General features: G+C 67.4%; 3 protein-coding genes across 4 annotated transcripts; 2 read left to right on the top strand and 1 right to left on the bottom strand.

Moving 5' to 3' along the window:
* The first annotated feature begins 1,782 nt into the window (after positions 1-1,782).
* On the top strand, positions 1,783-12,880 carry RAB13 (RAB13, member RAS oncogene family). 2 transcript variants are annotated; one of them, XM_044992013.1, is made up of 8 exons: positions 1,783-2,003; positions 8,024-8,084; positions 8,490-8,550; positions 8,924-9,001; positions 9,910-10,017; positions 10,286-10,351; positions 10,816-10,866; positions 12,144-12,880. In XM_044992013.1, exons 1-8 carry the CDS (start codon positions 1,880-1,882, stop codon positions 12,216-12,218), a joined length of 624 nt encoding a protein of 207 aa, XP_044847948.1. In that variant the 5' UTR covers positions 1,783-1,879; the 3' UTR covers positions 12,219-12,880. The 2 variants fall into 2 exon arrangements, with proteins under 2 accessions (XP_044847948.1, XP_044847949.1); XM_044992014.1 differs by having other exon boundaries at positions 1,794-2,003; positions 9,928-10,017.
* Positions 12,881-14,041: 1,161 nt separating this feature from the next.
* On the top strand, positions 14,042-18,963 carry JTB (jumping translocation breakpoint). Its single transcript, XM_044992011.1, has 5 exons — positions 14,042-14,200; positions 14,802-14,842; positions 15,508-15,593; positions 15,859-15,938; positions 16,175-18,963. The coding sequence occupies exons 1-5, from the start codon at positions 14,136-14,138 to the stop codon at positions 16,329-16,331; spliced, it is 429 nt and encodes a 142-aa protein (XP_044847946.1). The 5' UTR covers positions 14,042-14,135; the 3' UTR covers positions 16,332-18,963.
* Positions 18,777-21,895, bottom strand: LOC123352199 (cocaine- and amphetamine-regulated transcript protein-like). The gene is made up of 3 exons (XM_044992015.1): positions 21,680-21,895; positions 21,013-21,096; positions 18,777-19,431 (listed from the first exon to the last, which is right to left on the bottom strand). Exons 1-3 carry the CDS (start codon positions 21,803-21,805, stop codon positions 19,324-19,326), a joined length of 318 nt encoding a protein of 105 aa, XP_044847950.1. The 5' UTR covers positions 21,806-21,895; the 3' UTR covers positions 18,777-19,323.
* Positions 21,896-22,927: the final 1,032 nt, after the last annotated feature.

The raw sequence follows: 22,927 nt of genomic DNA, 5'->3' as shown, positions 1-22,927 counted from the left end.
TGTGGTTTGGTCACTGGAGGGCAGAGTGCCGGCGAGTGGCGCTTGTTGCCCAGCTGGAATGCTCAGAGGCCTTTCTGCCACTTCCTGCCTGCACATCCCGGGAGAAAAATTCACCCCTTGGTGCTTCCCGGCTGCAGGAAAGTTTTGCCCAGGATCTTTCTGATGACACAGATGAGGGGATGAGCTGCAGGATTAGGAATTATGTGGTGTCAGCAAACCACGATGGTGACCCAGGGACGCTGGTCACGCCATGAATTAATGCCAGGAAGTTTTTGGAGCATGTCTGCAGCGCAATGGGCCCCCCACAGCTCTGCCAATGCCCCTCAGTCGTGATTCGCAGTTCCTACTATCCCTGCCTGGGTCCCCCGTCCCCCCCGCCAGCTCAGCCCGTGCCCCTCACTCCTGGCCTGCAGCCCCCTGCTATCCTAGCCCTGAGTCCCCCAATCTCACAGCCCCTCTGCTACTTCAGGCTTGGGCTCCCTGTAAGTTAACAGCCCTGAGAGGCCCCTCAGTCCCCACCCACAGCCTGTCCCTGCCGCTCACCCAGTCCCGGACTCCACACAAACACAGAGACCTGCTGATGCCTCATCCCAATCCTGAGTCCTGGCCCGCAGTGACTTGAGGGCTCCTGCTTGCCCACTGCAGAGCAGTGTGGGGAGAGGAACTGGATCCCGTCATCAGTATTGTTCTGCCTGAGGCGCTCCCAGACCTAGGGCAAGAGAAAGTGAAGGAGAAAAGCATCTGGTGTGTGAAGAGGGAGAGGGTAGGACTGACCCTCCCCTGCTGTGGGACCCAGCCTGCTGAGAGTTGGCTGAGTTTAGACAAAACAGCTTCAGTAAACCTGCCCCTCGCCTCACTTTGTTTAGCAGGAATTCCAAAGAAACCCAGCTCAGCTCAAACATATCCCAGCCCTGGGCTCCCCCCCAGCTCAGCTCAAACATATCCCAGCCCTGGGCTCCCCCCCAGCTCAGCTCAAACATATCCCAGCCCTGGGCTCCCCCGCCCTCAGCAGGTGCCCCGCAATCCTGACCCACAGCCCCCTGCTAGCCCGGCCCTGAGCTCCCCCCCAGCTCAGCGGGTGCCCCGCAATCCTGACCCACAGCCCCCTGCTAGCCCGGCCCTGAGCTCCCCCCCAGCTCAGCGGGTGCCCCGCAATCCTGACCCACAGCCCCCTGCCAGCCCAGCCCTGGGCTCCCCCGCAGCTCAGCGGGTGCCCCTCAATCCTGACCCGCAGCCCCCTGCTAGCCCAACCCTGGGCTCCCCCCCAGCTCAGCGGGTGCCCCTCAATCCTGACCCACAGCCCCCTGCTAGCCCGGCCCTGAGCTCCCCCCCAGCTCAGCAGGTGCCCCTCAATCCTGACCTGCAGCCGCCTGCTAGCCCAGCCCTGGGCTCCCCCCAGCTCAGCGGGTGCCCCTCAATCCTGACCTGCAGCCGCCTGCTAGCCCAGCCCTGGGCTCCCCCCCAGCTCAGCGGGTGCCCCTCAATCCTGACCTGCAGCCCCTGCTAGTCCAGCCCTGGGCTCCCCCCAGCTCAGCGGGTGCCCCTCAATCCTGACCTGCAGCCCCCTGCTAGTCCAGCCCTGGGCTCCCCCCCAGCTCAGCGGGTGCCCCTCAATCCCGACCTGCAGCCCCTGCCAGCCCAGCTGGGGCTTCTGCGGCCAAATTGGAGCCCACTGACCCCTGTGCTGGAGCCACCCCCCGTGCTAACCCCTCCCGGCCAAGAGCCGGTTCTCCCGGCCCGGCAGGAGGAGGGGTCGGGGCCGGGGCTTCCCCCGCCCGCCGGGCGAAGGCGGGAGGCGGAGGCGGAGCCGGCACCGCCCCTCGGCGCTTCCCGGCTGCAGGAAAGTTTTGCCCAGGAGCCGAGCGGCCCGGCCCGGGCCATGGCCAAGTCCTACGATCACCTCTTCAAACTGCTGCTGATCGGGGACAGCGGGGTGGGCAAAACCTGCCTGATCATCCGCTTCGCCGAGGACAACTTCACCAGCACCTACATCTCCACCATCGGTGAGTGCGCCCCCCCGGGCCCCCCCAGAACCCCCCCCGGGAACCCCCAACTTCACCAGCACCTACATCTCCACCATCGGTGAGCGCGGCCCCCCCAGGACCCCCCAGAACCGCCCCGGGAACCCCCGACTTCACCAGCACCTACATCTCCACCATCGGTGAGTGCGGCCCCCCCGGGGCCCCCCAGAACCCCCCCCGGGAACCCCCGACTTCACCAGCACCTACATCTCCACCATCGGTGAGTGCGCCCCCCCGGGCCCCCACAGAACCCCCCCCGGGAACCCCCAACTTCACCAGCACCTACATCTCCACCATCGGTGAGTGCGGCCCCCCCGGGCCCCCCCCGAACCCCCCCGGGAACCCCCAACTTCACTAGCACCTACATCTCCACCATCGGTGAGTGCGGCCCCCCCGGGCCCCCCCCGAACCCCCCCGGGAACCCCCAACTTCACTAGCACCTACATCTCCACCATCGGTGAGTGTGGCCCCCCCAGGCCCCCCCAGAACCCCCCCCGGGAACCCCCAACTTCACCAGCACCTACATCTCCACCATCGGTGAGTGCGCCCCCCCGGGCCCCCCCAGAACCCCCCCCGGGAACCCCCAACTTCACCAGCACCTACATCTCCACCATCGGTGAGTGCGGCCCCCCCTGGACCCCCCAGAACCCCCCCGGGAACCCCTGACTTCACCAGCACCTACATCTCCACCATCGGTGAGTGCGGCCCCCCCGGGGCCCCCCAGAACCCCCCCCGGGAACCCCCAACTTCACCAGCACCTACATCTCCACCATCGGTGAGTGCGCCCCCCCCGGAACTCCCCCGAACCCCCCCGGGAACCCCCAACTTCACCAGCACCTACATCTCCACCATCGGTGAGTGCGGCCCCCCCGGGCCCCCCCCGAACCCCCCGGGAACCCACAACTTCACTAGCACCTACATCTCCACCATCGGTGAGTGTGGCCCCCCCAGGCCCCCCAGAACCCCCCCGGGAACCCCCAACTTCACCAGCACCTACATCTCCACCATCGGTGAGTGCGCCCCCCCGGGCCCCCCCAGAACCCCCCCCGGGAACCCCCAACTTCACCAGCACCTACATCTCCACCATCGGTGAGCGCGGCCCCCCCAGGACCCCCCAGAACCCCCCCGGGAACCCCTGACTTCACCAGCACCTACATCTCCACAATCGGTGAGTGCGGCCCCCCCAGGACCCCCCAGAACCCCCCGGGAACCCCCGACTTCACCAGCACCTACATCTCCACCATCGGTGAGTGCGGCCCCCCGGGGCCCCCCAGAACCCCCCCCAGGAACCCCCAACTTCAGTTGCACCTACATCTCCACCATCGGTGAGTGCGCCCCCCCCGGTACTCCCCCGAACCCCCCCGGGAACCCCCAACTTCACCAGCACCTACATCTCCACCATCGGTGAGTGCGGCCCCCCCGGGCCCCCCCAGAACCCCCCCCGGGAACCCCCAACTTCACCAGCACCTACATCTCCACCATCGGTGAGTGCGGCCCCCCCGGGGCCCCCCAGAACCCCCCCCGGGAACCCCCAACTTCACCAGCACCTACATCTCCACCATCGGTGAGTGCGGCCCCCCCGGGAACCCCCCCAGCTCCCCTCTGCCTGGGGACCCCCCCAAACCCCCCCGGGAACCCCCAACTTCACCAGCACCTACATCTCCACCATCGGTGAGTGCGGGCCCCCCGGCCCCCCCCAGAACCCCCCCCGGGAACCCCCAACTTCACCAGCACCTACATCTCCACCATCGGTGAGTGCGGCCCCCCCGGCCCCCCCCAGAACCCCCCCCGGGAACCCCCAACTTCACCAGCACCTACATCTCCACCATCGGTGAGTGCGGCCCCCCCGGCCCCCCCCAGAACCCCCCCCGGGAACCCCCAACTTCACCAGCACCTACATCTCCACCATCGGTGAGTGTGGCCCCCCCAGGCCCCCCCAGAACCCGCCCCGGGAACCCCCAACTTCACCAGCACCTACATCTCCACCATCGGTGAGTGCGCCCCCCCGGGCCCCCCCACAACCCCCCCCCGGGAACCCCCAACTTCACCAGCACCTACATCTCCACCATCGGTGAGTGCGGCCCCCCCGGGCCCCCCCAGAACCCCCCCGGGAACCCCCAGCTTCACCAGCACCTACATCTCCACCATCGGTGAGTGCGGCCCCCTCGGGCCCCCCCGGAACCCCCCCCAGCTCCCCTCTGCCTGGGGACCCCCCAGAACCCCCCCCGGGAACCCCCAACTTCACCAGCACCTACATCTCCACCATCGGTGAGTGCGCCCCCCCCGGAACCCCCCCGAACCCCCCCGGGAACCCCCGACTTCACCCGCACCTACATCTCCACCATCGGTGAGTGCGGCGCCCCCAGACCCCCTCAGAACCCCCCCCGGGAACCCCCAACTTCACCAGCACCTACATCTCCACCATCGGTGAGTGCGGCCCCCCCAGTACCCCCCAGAACCCCCCCGGGAACCCCCAACTTCACCAGCACCTACATCTCCACCATCGGTGAGTGCGGCCCCCCCGGGCCCCCCCAGAACCCCCCCGGAACCCCCAACTTCACCAGCACCTACATCTCCACCATCGGTGAGTGCGGCCCCCCGGGCCCCCCCAGAACCCCCCCGGGAACCCCCAGCTTCACCAGCACCTACATCTCCACCATCGGTGAGTGCGGCCCCCCCGGGCCCCCCCAGAACCCCCCCGGGAACCCCCAACTTCACCAGCACCTACATCTCCACCATCGGTGAGTGCGGCCCCCCCCGGGGCCCCCCAGAACCCCCCCGGGAACCCCCAACTTCACCAGCACCTACATCTCCACCATCGGTGAGTGCGGCCCCCCCGGGGCCCCCCAGAACCCCCCCCGGGAACCCCCAACTTCACCAGCACCTACATCTCCACCATCGGTGAGTGCGGCCCCCCCGGGGCCCCCCAGAACCCCCCCCAGGGATCTGGTCCTCGGGTCGAGTGTCAACCTGGAACCCCCGCCCCGTCTCTGTCCAGCCCCAGAACAGCCAGGGCAGGCGAGGCCAGAGGAGTGGGGGGAGGGGGCGCCTCCGCCCTGGGTATGAACTTGCCAGTGCTTGGTCTGAGCTGAGAGCCCCTGGGATGGCCCAGGCCTGGTTCAGTGCTTGATGGGGACTGATGCACACTCACTAGTGAGCTTTGCCTCCCCCTCGCACTGCTTGCAGGCATCCTGTTCACTAGTGCCCTGCCCCTTGCACCACTGAGCACTTGTGTGTGTGCGCATCTAGCGCTGCCCTGCACCCTGCGCCCCGTGGTACAGGTGTGTGTGCGTGTGTGCATGTACATGTGTGTGCCCTGCCCCCATGGAGGGCAGTGCCCTGCGCCCTGTGGCACAGGCGTGTCTGTGCATGTACATGCGTGTGCCCTCCCCCATGGATGGCAGTGTCACGGATCCTGCGCCCCATGGCACAGGTGTGTGTGTGTACATGTGTGTGCCCTGCCCCGTGGAGGGCAGTGCCCCAGATCCTGCACCCCATGGCATAGGCATGTGTGTGTGTGTGCATGTACATGTGTGTGCCCTGCCCCATGCAGGGCAGTGCCCCAGACCCAGTGCCCCATGGCACAGGCATGTGTGTGCGTGTACATGCGTGTTCCCTGCCCCATGGAGGGCAGTTTCCTGGATCCTGCGCTCCATGGCACAAGCGTGTGTATATGTGTACATGTGTGTGCCCTGCCCCGTGGAGGGCAGTGCCCCAGACCCAGTGCCCCATGGCACAGGTGTGGGTGTGTGTGTGCACGTACATGCGTGTGCCCTGCCCCGCGGAGGGCAGTGCCCCAGACCCAGTGCCCCATGGCACAGGCGTGTGTGTTTGCATGTACATGTGTGTGCCCTGCCCCGCGGAGGGCAGTGCCCCGGACCCTGCGCCCCATGGTGCAGGCGGCTCCGCTCAGGGAGTCAGTCTGGTTGCTTTGTCACCAGGCATGGAAGGCTGGGTCAAGTGGGGAGGGGGCGGGAGGGCTGGCTGGGGATGCAAAGTGGGGGGCAGGTCACCCAGCGGGGAGGCCCAGGTTCTGGGTGAGCCCTTTGGCCATGGTCCCTCTGCACTATAGCCGTGTCCAGGACGCCTGGGTTCTTGCTGTGCCTCTGTCACGTGACCCGCTGGGCTGCCTTGGGCAAGACCCTGCGAGTGCTCCCCTGCCCCCCGGGGCTGGGTGAGTGTGTGCAGTGCCCGGAGCCCAGGGGGCACCGTACCCGGCAGCTCCATCAGACCCCACCACCGTGTCACCCTTCGTGCCCCGGGGCCGGCTCTGCCCCCTGCGGGGCAAGAGCCTTCGAGATCCTCGGGCAGAGGCCTCGGCCCCAGCCAAGGGCCCATGGGAGCTGGGGGCAGCGTCACCTCCGGAGCTGGCAGCTCCTGTCCCAAGCTGAGGAGCTGCCCCGAGATGGTGAAACAGTTTCCTGGGCCTTGGGCGAGTGAGGGCGCCAGCCCCCCGGTGTTTATCGAGCCGTAAACAGCCTGACGCAGCCGTGTGAGTCGCACGCAGGCGCCGGCGCTCGGCGGGGAACTCCACTGGGGAGCGGGTTTGCTCCAGCCCACCCCCTTCCCAGGGGTCGCTGGGGATGTGCCCCAGCTGCTGGCGGGAAGTCCCCTCCCCCCCCCCCCCCCCAGGTCTCTGTTCCCAGCTCCGCTTCGCAGCCACTTGTCCTGCCTGGTACAAACGTGTCCTGCTCCGAGCTGTGCAGGCCGGGCCGGCGGGCGGGGACCCCGAGCTACAGCCGGGCCTCTGGGCCGATCAGATTCTGCCTCCTGCCGGGGCAAGCGCTTCCCGGGGGAGGGGGCAGCCGGCCTGGGGTGCGGGTGCTTCCCATGGGGGTTGCAGGGACAGAGCCAAACCCTTGGCCCTGACTGGCCCCGTCTCCCGAGGGCTTCAGGAGCCCCCTGGCTGGTCTGTTTCTGGCTCCCCAGGCCCCCCGTCACTGGGGACCGAGGGCCAGGCACCCCCAGCTGGTGTAGATCAGCAGCCAGGACTTCCCGACTGTGGTTCTGGGGAGTCTCCCTCCTGCTGCCAGCCCCCCAGAGCTCCTCCGGCAGGCTCTGTGCCCCGGGAGACAGCTCCGAATGCACCTCGTCCCCTCGCGTCCCGTGTGCCGGGGGTCGGGGCCGGTGCCTGGGAGCAGGGCTGCAGAGGGGCAGGGCTGGATGTCATTAGGGCGCATTGGAGTGGGGTGGGGGGGCTGCAATCTTTAATCTCCATTGGAAACTCTGAACCCCACTGACCACAAATCTCCTCCCCTTGGGGGGGCTGCTTGGAGCTGCCCCTGTCCCGAGTCTGCTCCGTGGTGCTGTGGGGGGTGCTGCATGTGGGGTTCCTGGTGCCAGGCTGAGAGTGAGGCCGGGGCTGCGTCATTCTCTGCCCGCCTTGGGAAACGGGGCAGGAACCTGCCCCCCGGCCCAGCACGCAGCGTCCCTGGCAGAGCTGGGCTGGGGGGCTGCAGGATGCACCAGAGGCTCCGTCTGTCTGGCTCCCCCCACCCCGCTGCCATGTGCAGCGAGCCAGACAATAGCTGGACAGTGGGGGGGGGGGTGATGCCATGGCCCAGGAATCCGTGGCCCCTCCGCCTGAGCGGCTGCTTTGGAAGCCGAGGGCTCCGCGCTCCCCCCTGCCTGCAGCCTGTTGATTCACCGTGGGGCGGGGGCACCCGCCTTGGACTTTGCTCCCTGGGGCGTCAGGCTGTTGCTGGGAGACCGGAGATGTGCGGGGGGAGGGGGGACTGGGGGCTGGATCGTCTTTGGGGGAAGGGTGAATATTGCAGGGCAGGAGAGTGAGGATACAGCCCCAGGCTGGCACTGCCCCCCCGCCCTGGCACAGCCCCCAGCCCGGCCCCCCCTCCCCACAGACCAGTCACCCCAGTCCAGCGCCACTGCACCCAGCAGCCCTGCAGTCGGCCTGGCCCCGGGAAGGGGGTTGTGCCGGGGCCCCTGGACCCCCTTCACCCTCCCCTTGCGTCTCTGATGGCGTCATCCGTCTTGTGTTCCAGGGATCGACTTCAAAATCCGGACAGTGGAAATTGAAGGGAAAAAGATCAAACTCCAGGTCTGGTAGGTGGGACCCCCTCCCCCTCCTTTCTGCCCCCAGCCCCCCTCTCCAGCCACCCCACAGCTAGAGCCCTGCCTAGCACCTGCAGGGGCTGGGGGCACTGCCATGGCCCCGGGGCTGGGAAGGGGGAATCCGGAGCCTGCCCGTGCTGGGCTGCCGGTTCAGGCCCTGTGGAAGCAGCGTGGGGGTCGCCAGGCTGCCCCCACACCACAGAGCAGCAACCAGCGCCTCTCGTGCGCGTGGGCAGGGGGGCCGAGGGCTGGGTCAGCCGGGGAGGCAGAACCAGGGTCCCCCAGGGCAGGGTGGTTGCCCCAGGAATCCCCCCCCTCCCCCCGTGGATCCCAGGGCAGCCCGTGGCGCTGGAGACGCTGCTGACCCCAGTGCCCCTTTCCCCTCCTCTCTCGCAGGGACACGGCAGGACAGGAGAGGTTTAAAACCATCACGACGGCGTATTACCGAGGAGCCATGGTACGGTGCTGGGCCCAGCCGCGCCAGGGCAGTGGGGCGGGAGCACCCCCGAGGCTGAGCCCTGGGAAGGGGAGTCTGGCCCAGTGCTCCTCACAGCAGGCGCCTGCCAAGCAGGGAGGGGAGTGGGGGGGGCTCAGAGAAGCCCATCCCCCCCCCGACAGTGCAGCTGGGAGCGGGCAGTGCCTCTGTCTCAGTGGGGGTAGCCTGGGACTCCGCTGGGCCGGCCTGAGGAGCTGGGGCCTGGGCAATGGGAGTGGGAGGTGCTCAGCCACTGGGGGGCTTCCGGGCACTGCTGAGGGCCAGGCTAGCCGGGGCCTAGAGCCCGGACTCCCCAGCCCCGGGTCCAACCCCACTGAGCGAGCGTCTCTTCCAGGGAATCATCCTCGTGTACGACATCACAGATGAGAAATCCTTCGAGAACATCCAGAACTGGATGAAGAGCATCAAGGAGGTGGGGGGAAGGGAGGCTGGGGGGAGGGGGGCTGGGGTTGTGGGGGGAGCTCTGTGGTCCTGGTCACCACCCAGGTGAGGTGTTATGTGGGGTTACAAGTTGGTCGGGGCTGGGCTAGCAGGGGCTGCGGATCAGGAGTGAGGGACTCCAGCAGAGCCGGAGGGGGGCGGGGGCTGCGGGTTGGGAGTGAGGGGCGCCGGCAGAGCCGGAGGGGGTCGGGAGTGAGGGGCTCCAGCAGAGCCGGAGGGGGGCGGGGGCTGCGGGTTGGGAGTGAGGGGCGCCGGCAGAGCCGGAGGGGGGCAGGGGGCTGCGGGTTGGGAGTGAGGGGCGCCGGCAGAGCCGGAGGGGGGCAGGGGGCTGCGGGTCGGGAGTGAGGGGTGCCGGCAGAGCCGGAGGGGGGCGGGGGCTGCGGGTTGGGAGTGAGGAGAGCCGGATGGGAGCAGGGGGTTGCGGGTCAGGAGTGAGGGGATCCGGATGGGAGCAGGGGGCTGCGGGTCGGGAGTGAGGGGCGCCGGCAGAGCCGGATGGAGGCGGGGGGCTGCGGGTCGGGAGTGAGGGGCGCCGGCAGAGCCGGATGGAGGCGGGGGGCTGCGGGTCGGGAGTGAGGGGCGCCGGCAGAGCTGGATGGAGGCGGGGGGCTGCGGGTCGGGAGTGAGGGGCGCCGGCAGAGCCGGATGGAGGCGGGGGGCTGCGGGTCGGGAGTGAGGGGCGCCGGCAGAGCCGGATGGAGGCGGGGGGCTGTGGGTCGGGGGTGAAGGGCGCCGGCAGAGCTGTGACCGTGGGGAATGCAGGACTGGGGGCCGGTTGGGGGTGTGAGGGACGGGTGGGGGTACCTGGAGGATGGCTGAAGGGGGACTCAGAGGGGGGACGGATGGCGGACTCGGGGCCCAGGGGTTGATCTCCCCCAGATCTGCTCTCTCCTCCAGAACGCTTCTGCGGGGGTGGAGCGCCTCCTCCTGGGGAACAAGTGTGACATGGAGACCAGGCGCAAGGTGCAGCGGGAGCGTGCAGAGAAGGTACTGGGGGGGTTCAGGTCGGTGGCACGAGTGCCGCTGTCATTCATGGCTGGATCTGGGGGTGGGGGCGGCAGGTCACAGGGTCACGGCCCCCAGCGGGTGCTGAATGCAGCAGAGTCCCAAGGGCCTGGCCGCCCTCCTCCCATCTCACCCCCCTGTCTTGGGCTGTCTCCCCGGGATGGAGAACAGCTGTGCCGGGTCTCGGCCATTGGCGAGAGGGAAGGAGGTTGGGGGTGCCTGGCTCAAAGGCCCCTTTCTCTCCTGGCAGCTCGCAAAGGAACATGGGATCCGGTTCTTTGAGACCAGTGCCAAGTCCAGTGTGAACGTGGAGGAGGTAAGCGGGGCGGGGCCTGGCTCCCTGCCAGGGATGACTCCCCGAGGTCCCTGGGCCCTGCCCCGTCATGCCACCAGCCCCCTGCACTGGGCGCTCACTGCCTAGGGGCAGCCTGGGAGAAGGGCCGGCCAAGGAGGGGTGCTGCCAGGGGCTGGGCGGTGGGTGGTGCAGTGCCCGTGCGCAGGGAGGAGAGGTCTCTCCCGGGATCTGGGCTGTAGGAGGACCCCAGGCAGATCTCTTGCCCATCCCTGGAATGGATTGGGTGGGGGGCTCCAGTGAGGCTGAGACCCGCCCTCGGGACCTGTGGCCCACAGGCAGTTCCTCCCCATGTGTTCCCATGGAAGCGGGGCAGGGGGGAGAGGATTCACCCAGAGGCTCTTGTTTCCCACTGCCCCAGCCAGCTCACAGCCCCCACCCCAGTGTCCCTGGCTGGCCTCCCCTAACCTGCTCCCCTCTCCCCTCAGGCCTTCAACACCCTGGCCCAGGACATCCTGCTGAAATCCACCAAGAAACTGGTGAGCATGCGGGGTCCAGGCGGGCTAGGGAGCCCCCCGAGCTAGAGGTGACCTGCGCAGCTCGGCCCCCTTCCAGCAGGAGGCGTTGAGATGGGGTGGGACGCGGGGACTGGTTATACAGGGATCCCTCGCCTGGGGCTGAGATGCAGCCACCTCTGGGGTGGGACGTGGGGACTGGTTATACAGGGACCCCTCGCCTGGGGCTGAGATGCAGCCACCTCTGGGGTGGGATGCGGGGACTGGTTATACAGGGACCCCTCGCCTGGGGCTGAGATGCAGCCACCTCTGGGGTGGGATGCGGGGACTGGTTATACAGGGACCCCTCGCCTGGGGCTGAGATGCAGCCACCTCTGGGGTGGGATGCGGGGACTGGTTATACAGGGATCCCTCGCCTGGGGCTGAGATGCAGCCACCTCTGGGGTGGGACGCGGGGACTGGTTATACAGGGATCCCTCGCCTGGGGCTGAGATGCAGCCACCTCTGGGGTGGGACACAGGGACTGGTTATACAGGGACCCCTCCCCTGGGGCTGAGATGCAGCCACCTCTGGGGTGGGACGCGGGGACTGGTTATACAGGGATCCCTCGCCTGGGGCTGAGATGCAGCCACCTCTGGGGTGGGACGCGGGGACTGGTTATACAGGGATCCCTCCCCTGGGGCTGAGATGCAGCCACCTCTGGGGTGGGACGCGGGGACTGGTTATACAGGGATCCCTCCCCTGGGGCTGAGGTGCAACCATGGGGACTGGTTATACAGGGATCCCTTGCCTGGGGCTGAGATGCAACCGTGGGGACTGGTTATACAGGGATCCCTCCCCTGGGGCTCAGATGCAGCTGCCTCTGGGGTGGGACGCGGGGACTGGTTATACAGGGATCCCTCCCCTGGGGCTGAGGTGCAGCTGCCTCTGGGGTGGGGTGTGGGGACTGGTTATACAGGGATCCCTCGCCTGGGGCTGAGATGCAGCTGCCTCTGGGGTGGGGCGCAGAAGCTGTTTAACCATCACACTGCCGTGCTATACAGCATGCTGGGCCAGGACGCTGGTGGGGTTCCGGTATCTAGGGCTGATGGGAACTCCCCGCACTGGAACATGGCCCGGACAGTAATTTGGGATCTTTAATGACCACTGGTGGTCCCAGCAGCACAGCGCCCCCTAGTGCCCTGTTGGGGCATTGGCGCAGTCACACTGCTCATAGGGTGCCCGCCCGGGGCATGGGGACTGCCCTGACTCAGAGGGGCTGCAGGGGGGCCCAGCAGTGACCGGTTCACTCTCTCTTTCAGGGCAAAATCCCCAAAGGGAACCTGGACTTGCAAAGTTCTCCGAAGAAAAGCAGCAGTAAATGTGCCGTGGTCTAGCAGCAGCCACGCCGCAGGAGCACCCCAGGGTGCCACCCCTCCCAGGCGCCACGCCGGAGCACGTAGTGCCACTGTGCCACTCCTCTCCTTTCTGCCACTCTCCTGTTCCTCTGTGACAGCGTGGGCCGGGCAGCTCCCTGCGCCTGGAGCCGGGCGGCTGGGCAGAGCTGAGCTCCGGAGCTGGGGTCTCCGAGGGGCCATTCCTACAGCCAGTCAACCTTCCAGCTGCTCGTGTGCTCCGAGAGAGGAGGAGCGGGAGGCGCCCTGCAGGCTGATTTGGAGGGGAAGGGAGCAGAGGGGGGAGGGAGGAGCTGGAGAAGAGGGGGGCTGCAGAGAGGAAGGACAGGGGAGACCTGGCCATGCTGCAGCCAGGGTGCAGGGTTCGTTCGCTTGGTGCTCCCAGGGGCACGTTGAGTCGAAGCCCTGGGAAGCCGGGATCCCTTCTCCCAAACCAGCCTGCAGGTCCCCCGGGCTCCAGGCAAACACTGTACATAGGGCTGGCTGCTCCATCACACATAGGAATGACTGTCTGAAAACCCAGGGCCCGCAAGCCCCAGGTGGGGCCCAGTGTCTCTTCTCCCAGGGGCCGGCAGAGCCCCCTGCGGGGCCTCGGGCGCCCGGCGCTATTTAATTAACCATATAAAGCCCCAGCTTGTGCCTTCGCTCTCGGCTCCAGGGTGTTTCTTTGACAGCACCGACTATGGGCAGCGCAGAGGCTGGTGTGGGGCTGCCCTGCTGGGTGTGTGGGGCTGCCCTGCTGGGTGTGTGGGGCTGTCAAAGACACCCCCCCCCCCCCCGCGCCAGCCAGCAGCCCCAAGATCAGCGACACAAAGAGCCTTAAAGGGCAAATGGAAGACCCCTGCGCCACACGGGTTCTGCGTTTCTCCTGGGCCTCTCACAGCTGAGCCCATGAAAACGGGCACCTGTGTCCCTTTTGTTTCCTGCCCTGGGTCTCATGCTCCCACCAAGGCAGCTGGTCCCCAGAGCCAGGCTGGGTGAGCTCAGGCCTTTCACTGAACCAGCCTCTGCTGGGGAAAGAGAAAAGCCTTCGAGCTGCACAGCCTCGTGTTTGCCACATGACCCCCAGCGTGAGGCCGGCTGCCTGCAGCGCCCTGTGTGTGGCAGCCCCTGGGCTCTGGCTCCACTCCCGGCCCCCTAAGACCGGAGCCCCCCCAGAACACAGCACCAGGCCCACAGGAGCGGCTCTCTGGCTGGAGCTGGCTTGGGCCAAGGAGACGCCGTGGGCTGATGTGGAGGTGGGAAGGGCCCTGGCCCAGAGCTGCCAGCTGCCTGCAGGGACCAGGGCAGGAGAAGAACCTGGGTCCTGAGGCGAGTGCTGTGCTGGGGGGGCTCCTGCCCATCTCGCCCCCAGGCCCTCGGAGCAGCGTCCCCCCAGGGCACGGGGCACGCGGTGGCAGATCGTCCCTGCCTTGGCCGGGGCAGCGGGGTCCAGCGCGGGGAAGGAACGGGGACCCTGTGGGCAGTGCCAGGCCTGGGGTCCCGTGTCCGTGGCTGAGCCGGGGATCAGGGGGCTGCTCCCCCCACCCCAAACCGCTCGCCAGTCCTGGGGGCTGGGCCGGCCCCGATCCTGCAGCGGGGGGGGGGCTGCACCCAGCCCTGAGGGGCCGAGACCCACAGCTATGGGGGGGGGCGGATTCCCCAGCTCCAGGGGGCTGGTGCATAGACCACGCCCCCTACCTAGGCCCCGTCCCGTGAACCACGCCCCCTACCCAGGCCCCGCCCCGCGAGCCCCTGGAATCCTCCCGCAGCCTGCGCCCTTCCCGTCATGCTTCGCGCCGCCGTCGCCACTCTGGCCCCGCCTCTCGCTGGCAGTTCCCAGAAGGCCCCGCGCAGGCCAAGATGGCGGCGCTGCGAGCTGGGCCAGGAGGGTGAGAGCGGTCGGGACCCCCCGTCGCCATGGAGCCGCGCGCGCTGGGGCGCTGCGTCCTGCTCGCGCTCGGCGCCCTGGCCTGGAGCCTCAGGTGAGCGGGGCCCCGGGGACCCCCCGGCCCTGCCCCCCCGCTGCCCCCGCCCCGCTGGGAGCCCCCCCGGCCCTGCCCCCCCGCTGCCCCCGCCCCGCTGGGAGCCCCCCTGCCCTCCCGCTGGGAGCCCCCGGAGGCCCCCCCGGCCCTGCCCCCCCGCTGGGGGCCCCCCTGCCCCCCCGTTAGGAGTTCCCCCCGGCCCTGCCCCCCCCGCTGCCCCCGCCCCGCTGGGCGCCCCCCCCTGGCCCGGCTGCCCCCGCCCCGCTGGGAGCCCCCCCCGGCCCGGCCCCCCCCGGTGGGCGCCCCCCCAGCCCTGACCCCCCCCGCCGCTTGGCCCCCCCAGTCTGTGCCACCCAGCTGCGCCCCCGCACGCAGCCACCCTCTGGCCGGGGGAGCCGGGGCCTGGCGCTGGAGGCCCCGCAGGTGTGGGGCAGGGGCTGAGGGTTAAGCCGGGCAAACGGGCGAAGCCCCCGTGGCGTTGGCAGCCTGTGAGCGGCCCTGGGCCCCCTGGCTGGGCGGGGCCCTGGGGCGGAGCCGCCCCCTTGCGCGGTCCCAAGAGCCCCCCGGTTCACTACACCGGCCCCTTTCTGATTCCTTGCAGGCTGGCAGAGGCGACGGCGTCGAGTGAGGCCAGGCGCTCAGGTGGGTGCCAGGGCGGCGGAGCTGGCGCTGCTAACGTGCCCGTGGTTGTGGGGCCGGGTTTGTGGAGAGCTGGCACTCGTCTGGCCTGCAGGGCTCAGGGCAGGAGCACGGCTCTGCCTGGAGATAAAGCCCCCGCACTTGAGTCCCCGGGGTGAGCTGCAGGCTGCGGTGCCATAATGCAAGTCCTCAGCTACCCCCGGTAGGGTTTATCCCTGGGGCCTCGGTGTGGGACTGAGGAGCCCAGCAGAGAGTCCCATTGCAATGAGGATACGCATGCTCCAGACCACGCTCATTCTGTGTGAGGGACAGTCCTACGGGCAGCGCATGGGGGTGGGTCACTCACTGGGGGCAGAGCCTGGAGCTCCAGGCTCCCAACACTGAGTTTGGGTTTGACCCAGACTCCCTTGCTGACATCGTAGGGATGGCGGGAGGCTGTTGGCCAGAAAGTATCAAAGACCCTTTTCTTGGGGGGGGCTCAGTCAGTGTCACTCACAAGCTTGTTACGCTCAGTGGAAACGACGAGTGCTGACAGTAAAATCTTTCTTCTGCCTGGGTGTCTGCTGCCCTTCTATCCAAAGTGCTTCCTCCTCTCCGCAGCCCGGACGCTCTGACTGCAGGCCCAGTGCGGCTGTACCGGGCTCTGAACCTCTCCCCTCTCTTCTCAGTGAGCCCGCTGGTGGCCACGCCGTGCTGGCAAGCGGAAGACTTTGTCGTTGTTCAGGATTGTGCCCCGTGCACGATCTTCCAAGCAGTAAGTGGAGACGAACTGCCCTGCAGCTGGGTAGCGGGGACCGGGGGGCTCGCTGTCTGCTGCTGGTGGTTACATCCTGCTCTGGCCCCTTGCTTGGGGGGTGCTGCGTGGGATGCACCCTGCCTGGGTCAGCCTGAAGGTCCAAAGCAGAGATCCCTCAGGGTGGGGGGGGGGCCCCGCAGAGCAGCGACCCCTCAGGGTGGGCGGGGGGAATGACACAGCCGGCCCCACAGAGTGTGTGAAAGTGGGTTTGGTTTGATTGCAGAAGACGATGCCCGAGTGCAGCACGACTAGCTTCATCGAGCAAATTAGCTGTGCCGTGTCCAAGAAGGAGGAGTACAAGAGGTAAGCCAAGCCCTGGGGCCCTGCGATGCAGCTCAGGTGCAGCGTGGGGCGGCCAGGGCTCGCTGGGCCACAGCCTGGGGGTGGCTGCTTCATGCCAGACTGCACCTAGCATGGCTATCATGGGGCTCCTGCAGCCAGCCTCCCCTGTAATAGCGGGGCAGCTCCCAGCATCCGCAGGCTGCCTGGCCGTGCGGCGCTCCGATCCCAGCCCTGTTGACTTTCTCCTCTCTCTGCAGCTGCCGCTCAGTGGTGACGGAAGCGCACAGCTTCTGGAAGTTTGAGGGGGCCATGATCTGCGTTGCTGTGGTCTTTGCCCTGTTGGTCATGTGCCGCCAGAGGGTGCTGGACAGGAAGGCCCTGGAGAAAGTTCGCAAGCAGATCGAGTCCATTTAGTATCTGTCGACCTCCCAGCAGCCCCGGTGCTGCCCACCTCCTTTGTCCTGTGCGGGGAACTGGGGCGTGGATGCTAATCCCCTTTCCCGCTCCAGGGAGCTGCAGGAGGAGGAGACTGGCATCCGAGACCGAGATCTGCTGTGTCCTGGCAGAGAGCACCTCTCTGACCGCTTGGGAGCGTGGTTCAGCCAACTCAGAGCCACGCCGAACGCCGCTCTGCTGGGTCTCCAGGCACCGGGGATTCCCCTCTCCATCTCACCTGCCATGCGGAGGGCCAGGGTCCCATCCCTCCTTAGCTCCTTCTCTCCTGCCGTCAGTGCGCCCTAGCAATCCCTTTGTGACTGGCAGCTCCTGGTGGGGTATGGGGCGTGTGCCCAGTGGGGGCTGCCACCTTGCATCCCTCGGAATTAATGCAGCCCCCAGCCCCCCTCCCTACGCAGGTTCTGAGACCGTAAACCCCGAGCCTGGATGCAGGAGCGGCCCCTGGGCTGGCCAGTGCCCTGCTGTGCTGGCTGTCCAGCCTGGCGCAGTGAGGGAGGGCAGTTGGTTAATACAGGCCCCAGGCTGGGGCAGCCCACAGGGCGCGGGGGACTTGCTGTCCAGTTACTGCCGGAGCGGAGCGTGACCCTGCCTGGCTGAGGGGCGGCAAGGGACAGCGCAGCCCTCAAGCAAAGGAGGGACGCCATTGGCAGCGGCTCCTCCGTTCCCTCAGGGCAGCTGGCTTGTCTGCTCAGGGAGTCCGGGCAGCCCTCTCCCTGCCCTGGGTGCATCCCTCCCATGACCCCAGAGCAGCAGGCCAGGTCCTGGCACACGCTTCCCTGCTGCTCCATGCTGATGCCGTGCTGGTCTCAGGGCACGAGGGTCCAGCCTGTTTGCATTGAGCTTAGCGGACCAGCCCCGTGGCTCTGCTTTAACGAGGCCCAGGAGGAGGGGAGATGTTTCCTCTAGCTGGGTAACTGGCACTGCCTGCCCCTGATGCAGCCGCCTGCAGGGGATGGGGGAGCTGCTCCCTGCGGCTGGCTGTGGGGGTGCCGGGATCCCTGTGCTAGGAAACTCCTGGGCTGGCCGCTGTCCTGGCATGGTGCTGCCCCTCCTGGGAGCCGTGTTGGGCTGATGCTATTGCCCCTGCCAGCACAGCGCCTCCTGCAGGCGTGGAGGGAGCTCAGCCAGGTCCTGGCACCAATGCGCCCTTCCCCCTAGGAACGCCCAGGTTAGCAGCTTCCCTCCTGTGCCCGTCACGCCAGTTCTAGGGCAGCAAGTCACGGCCAAGCCAGCGTCTCTCCCAGCTGGGGGCCTGGCCGTGTCCCATGGGCATAGGGCTTTGTTCCAGGGGTACGTCCCAGCGCTGACCTCCCGCCCAGCCTCCTGGGAACCACGGTCTTGTCACACTGCGCCCTGCTGCTGTAGCCCAGGGCCCGTGGTTGGCAGGCTGAGGGGATGGAGGAGGTGTCTCTGGGGCTGGCATCAGTCTGAGATCAGTGGTCCGTGTTCCTGTCCCATCCTGCTGGATGCCCCTTGCGGGCAGTGATCTGAGCCTGCCAGGGAGCCCATGTCACAGCTGTCACTAATTACCCCCTTCAGAGAGCAGGGAACCAGGCCCCCTGCAGCTGGGTTCCCTCCAGCGCGGGCTGGGGCCAGCTCCTAAACTCCCTAGACTAGAGTGTCGCCTGCTCCCGGCTGCACCTCGGACACGGCGAGGGGGGTGAAGGCTCCAGCCGTGTTCTGAGTTGCCTGGGCTAACAGGAGGGTGGGGGCAGCCCTGCAGGGGGACAGTGGATGTTTAGGAACTTGCCAACAGCCTGCTTGTCCCTGCCCCAGCCGGAGCTGGCAGGGCTGGAGTCTGGAGCCATTTGAACATCCCCTCCCATGAGCTGGCCTGTCTCCGGGTGTTACCAGCGGTGCATGGAAGGGGCAACGGGCCAAACCCTCCCTTGGGTGCCCCGACCGTCGGCAGGGAGGGGAGCGTGTGGGCGCCGCTGGAGCAGGCAGCTGCACAGCTAATGGGAGCTGGGAGCAGGCTGGTCTCCCGGGGCTGCCCTTGTGCTGAGGGATGTTCCGTGTCACTGCTCCGGGTGGGCATGTCCTCCCCCGCGCCCAGCTGCTCCCCTCTCGCTGCAGAGCACCCTCCAGCCTCCCCCAGCAGAGCGCCCTGCAACTGCCCCACTCGCTGGGTGACTGGCCCAGCCCCGCAGAGCTCCTGCTGCTCCCCAAAGGGGAGAGTTAGAGCTCACGGCTCCCTCCCCCGCCCTGGTACTGCAGCCCTCCCGTTCCGGTCCCTTAGTGCTGCCCTGGGGCCGAGCTCTGGGCTCAGTGACTGACCGTTGGTGCCAGGCTCTAGAGCTGGTGCCCTGGGACCCAGTGCTGCCGGGGATCTCTGGGGCAGACCCTCTCCCAGGCCTGGCGGTCCCCGAGAACAGGCAGCAGGCTGGCTCACGTCCTCTCCTCTGCTCTCCCTCAAATCTAGTCACGCTGAGGTCGCGGATCGCTGGGGAGGTGTCACCTGCCCACTAGCAAGAGGCTGCAGGTGGCCGCGCTTGGCTCAGCTCGAACAGTCGGGGTTTATTTTTTTAAAAGGCTTTTACAGAACCGAACGGAACCAAGAATGTCATTAAAAAAAAAACCTTTCAAAGCAGTGGTCTGGTTTGGCTGTAAGGTGGAGGCGTCTGGCTAACGGGGCGAGCGGCGGGGCGCTGGGCAGGGCGGCAAGGTGCGGTAGGGGGCTGCAGGCAGCAAGTGAAAGCGAGACAAAGCCTGTGGCCCTGGTTTCACCATCTCGGCTGAGCAGCGCCCCTGGGAAGTGGGTGGTCAGAGGAGCCGGAGACCCCAGCCCTGCGGCAGCCTCCTGGAGCAGCCAGCCTTGCCACCGCCTTCCTCTGGGCTCTGCTGAGCACTGTGGCCGCTGCCAGCCAGCCCTGGCCCCCTGCCAGGGGGAATCACAACACACAGCAGCACGAGAGGAAGATCTGCGGCTGGGGTCCCTCGCAGGCAGCGGCTACAGGCACCTGAGGAGGAAGGAGTTGCAGGTGGCTCCACGGGGGCAGTCACACAGCCTGCCGATGCGGGCGCCCTTCTTCACGGCGCAGGCCTGGCCGATGGAGCACTGCGGGGACAAGGGAGGCAGAGCTGTAGGGCGGGGCTGTGCCACGCGGGCAGCACTTGGAAACAAGGCTCCCCCTGTGGTTACAGCCCGGCCCCTGAAACCCCTCGGCAGCAGGGTCTCGGGGGTCAGTACGATCCCCCTGTGGGGTAGGGGCAGAGGCTGGATTCCGGCCTGTAGCTCGCTGGATGGGCACTGGCTGCCCACGTGGGGGCTGAGCCCAATTCCAGCGTCGGCACCTCTGGTTAATTGCCAAACGCAACAGACTCTGGGTCCCGCTGCAGCCTCAGCCAGAGCTGTGCCAGTACTGATTGCATCTGCCCCCTCGGTGCCAGGGTAAGGCTGCGGAGCTGCTGGCCTACGGCTGGGGTGCCGGGGCTGCCCTGGGAGCTGGGCTCTCTGTGTTAAGAGGAATCCCATATCCCTGGAGCAGAGAGGGGCAGCGTTCCTGCTGAGCCCAGGGCCGTGCGCGGCTGGGTCAGTGAACCCCGGGCAGGAGAGCCGGGGTGTCAGCGCCCTGCCCTGGCTCCTGTTTGAGGGTAGCATGAGCTCAGAGCCAAGCCCTTCCAGCTGCACTGCACGGCTGGGAGAGGAAGCAAAGTCAGCATCTGCAGGAGGCAGCCCCCTTGCGGAAGGAGGCCCCCTCGGGCTGGCTGGCACAGCGGGTGCTGCAGGTTCTGGCCACGGCCATGGCCATGAAAAGGTGCAGAGAAGAGCAACGACAATGAGCAGGGGGGTGGAACGGCTTCCGTACGCGGAGAGATTAAACAGCCTGGGGCTGTCCAGCTTGGAAAAGAGCCGAGTGAGGGGAGAGGACAGGGCTGCAGTCACGACTGGGGTGAGGGGAACGTGCCACGGGAAGTGTTATTTACCCCTTCACGTAACACGCGGCCCAGGCGGCACTCGGCCAAATCACTAGGCAGCAGGTTTGAAACAAAGCTAAGAAGGCACCAGGGGATGTTGTGAAGCCCCAAAGTATCGCTGGGGTCAAAGAAGAATTCACGGGGGTGGGTCCCTCAGTGGCTGTTCACCACGATGGGCAGGGATGCAGCCCCATGGCCGGGGCGTCCCTAAACCTGCTAGAAGCTGGGACTGGACGACGGGACGGATCACTCCATAATCACCCTCTTCTCTTCCTTCCCTGTGCAGCACCTGGCCCCAGCCCGTCAGAGGCAGGTCACTGGGCCAGCTGGCCCGGCGGGGCCCCCGTATGCCCGTGGAAATCGATGGCGGGGGGCTGTGGAACGAGGGGGAAGGCAAAGACGTGACCTTTCCCCATCGCTCGAATGGCTCCAAAATGCTCCTGTCTAGCCCTGCTGGGCCCGGGTCAGGCCCCCGACCACACGCACCCTGCACCTAGGCTGCTCCAGCAAACGTGCGGCTGGTCACTGACCGATCCCCAGGGAGCACAGCGGGGCCGCACCGGGTCCCCCCAGCCAGGGACTGCCCTGGGCCTGCGCCTGGAAGAGGGACTAGCAGCAAACGCCGCTGGGTGGGCGGAGAAATGGAAGCACAGAACTGCTGGGCGCTGGGCGAGCCCAGCTGGGGCGTTAGCTACCCACATGGATCCTTTAGCCACGGTACCTTGGGGACTTGGTTATATTTCTTCTCCCAGGTGGAAATCCTCTTGCTCTGCAGTTTGTCCAGCACGTCCTGCAGCTCCTCCAGCTGGGTGCGGTGTGAGACAAGGAGAAGGAGGACGGTGAGTGCAAAGCCCTGCCCCCAGGGCAGGCTGGGGGAGCTGGTCTGCTGGAAATTGCTGCTCTGTTCAAGGAGCTGGTGTGACAGGTAGTTACCCTGCCCTCCCCCCCGCCTGATCCAGGGCTCCTGGCTTCACCCTCTCGTGAAACTGACACAGCCAGTTGGGGGGCAGGAAACTGACTGCCCAGCCCCTCTCCCCACATGCTCCCTGTTGCAGCAGACCGTCCCACCCAGCTTTTCACAGGGGAGCACAGGGACTGGCCATCAAGCCAGCACCAGCCGCTTTAGTGATGGGGCGACGCTGCCCCCATGGGGTCTCCACCTGGCCTCTCAGAGTCTTTTCCTCCCGGGTTTGCATCGGGGCTGCCCTGCCCGTCTCCGGACTATCTCAGCCTTCGGGGCCGTGAGGGAGCCCGGGGGGTCACCAGGAGGCGCGTGTCTGCATGCAAAGACACAGGCAGCCAGGCTGGGGTGAATGCCCTGGCCCGGGGGAGGCGCTGGGGGGTGGCATGGCAGAGCATTCCCACGCCCGGCAGAGACAGGAACTCACCAGTTGTTTCTCATGCGGCTGGTACGAGTGTTTCAGGGGAAAGTCCTGGGGTAGCCGGGCATCCCCGTCTGCCTCCTGGTGGGCCAGGAGAGCCAGGCAGAGCAGGAGCATGGTGGCTCGCTGCATGGCGGGGAATCGGTGGGGAGCTCTCTTCGGGGCTGGGGCACGACGGGTACCTGCTGCCAATGTGCCTCTCCGAGCGCAGCGAGAGACTGGCCTGGCAAGCCGCGCCCAGCCCACGCACTGGAGGGGGGGAGGTGTGATAGGCTGGGGGCAGCACGGCAGGGGCTGGCACAGAGACCTCCTCTCCCATTGAGGGGGCGGGGGGCTGCTGCCAGAACAGGCTGCAGTGAGTAGGATGAATGGAGGAGTCGGGGGCAGGGCTGGAGCCAGGTGCCCGAGGGGGCGTTAATATTTATGGGAGGGTTAAAGTGTGTTTGGCGAAGAAGAGAGGAATTAAATCTAACAAATCCCTCGTCCACCAGCTCCCGAGGGCTCCCCCGGCAACGGGCAGCGAAATCTCTCTGTCCCCCACGCCCGTCCATCCAGCTAATCTCGGTGTCTGGGTCTCTGTCCCCTCCGTGCTCATCCGTCTCTCGGCAGAGCGCTCTGGCTGGGCCCATGTGCATCCGTCCAGCTAATCCCAGCGTGCGCCTGTCTGTCCCCGGGGCGCCGGCTCTCCCGCTCGGCCGTGTCTGCCTCTCCATCCTGGTGACAGCTTGAGCTCGGGCCAAATCCCTTCGGCCAGGGCCAGGAGCTCGGCGAGTGCTCGGCACTTGAGCCGAGAGGAGGCGTCTGGCTGCCGGGGCTCTCCCGGGAGCAGCGCTTTCCCCTGTTTGCTGCGGGCTTGGAGCTAGCGTGGGGACAATGGACCCGTCCCTGCTTGGTTCGGTCCCAGGACAGACAAAATCCCGCCCCAGCTCTGCTTGACTTTGCCAGGGGGGTGCTGGGCAGCTTACCCTGGCCTGTGTCAGAATTGGGCTGTGGGCACAGGGCCCCAGGGCTGCCCAGAGGATTCAGGGGGCCTGGGGTCTTCGGCGGCGGCTCCCGGGGCGGAAGGACCCCGCCCCCGCCGCCAAGTTGCCACCGAAGACCTGGAGCAGAAGAAGCTCCGGGGGCCCAGGCCCTGCGAGAGCCTTCTGGGGCCCCCGGAGCGGGTGAAGGACCCTGCTCCAGGGGCCCCGAAAAACTCTTGCCTGGAGCAAATTGCCCCACTTGCCCCCCCGCCCGGCGGCCCTGCCAGGCCCC

Source organism: Mauremys mutica, chromosome 17 (genome assembly GCF_020497125.1).
Source record: "Mauremys mutica isolate MM-2020 ecotype Southern chromosome 17, ASM2049712v1, whole genome shotgun sequence".
Classification (NCBI taxonomy): Eukaryota; Metazoa; Chordata; order Testudines; family Geoemydidae; genus Mauremys; species Mauremys mutica.
Note: the sequence above shows the minus strand (reverse complement) of the source record. Positions and strands in the feature narration are given on the sequence as shown.

What these genes read in the sequence shown, in the direction of transcription:
- RAB13 (XM_044992013.1), top strand. Translation starts at nt 1,880, where the DNA reads ATGGCCAAGTCCTACGATCACCTCTTCAAACTGCTGCTGATCGGGGAC. An exon ending in CACCTACATCTCCACCATCG is followed by an intron (nt 2,004 to 8,023) that starts GTGAGTGCGCCC and finishes CTTGTGTTCCAG; the next exon opens with GGATCGACTTCAAAATCCGG. An exon ending in CGTATTACCGAGGAGCCATG is followed by an intron (nt 8,551 to 8,923) that starts GTACGGTGCTGG and finishes CGTCTCTTCCAG; the next exon opens with GGAATCATCCTCGTGTACGA.
- JTB (XM_044992011.1), top strand. Translation starts at nt 14,136, where the DNA reads ATGGAGCCGCGCGCGCTGGGGCGCTGCGTCCTGCTCGCGCTCGGCGCC. An exon ending in CGTGCACGATCTTCCAAGCA is followed by an intron (nt 15,594 to 15,858) that starts GTAAGTGGAGAC and finishes GTTTGATTGCAG; the next exon opens with AAGACGATGCCCGAGTGCAG. An exon ending in AAGAAGGAGGAGTACAAGAG is followed by an intron (nt 15,939 to 16,174) that starts GTAAGCCAAGCC and finishes CTCTCTCTGCAG; the next exon opens with CTGCCGCTCAGTGGTGACGG.
- LOC123352199 (XM_044992015.1), bottom strand. Translation starts at nt 21,805, where the DNA reads ATGCAGCGAGCCACCATGCTCCTGCTCTGCCTGGCTCTCCTGGCCCAC. An exon ending in AGCCGCATGAGAAACAACTG is followed by an intron (nt 21,097 to 21,679) that starts GTGAGTTCCTGT and finishes CACCGCACCCAG; the next exon opens with CTGGAGGAGCTGCAGGACGT. An exon ending in AATATAACCAAGTCCCCAAG is followed by an intron (nt 19,432 to 21,012) that starts GTACCGTGGCTA and finishes TTGTCCCCGCAG; the next exon opens with TGCTCCATCGGCCAGGCCTG.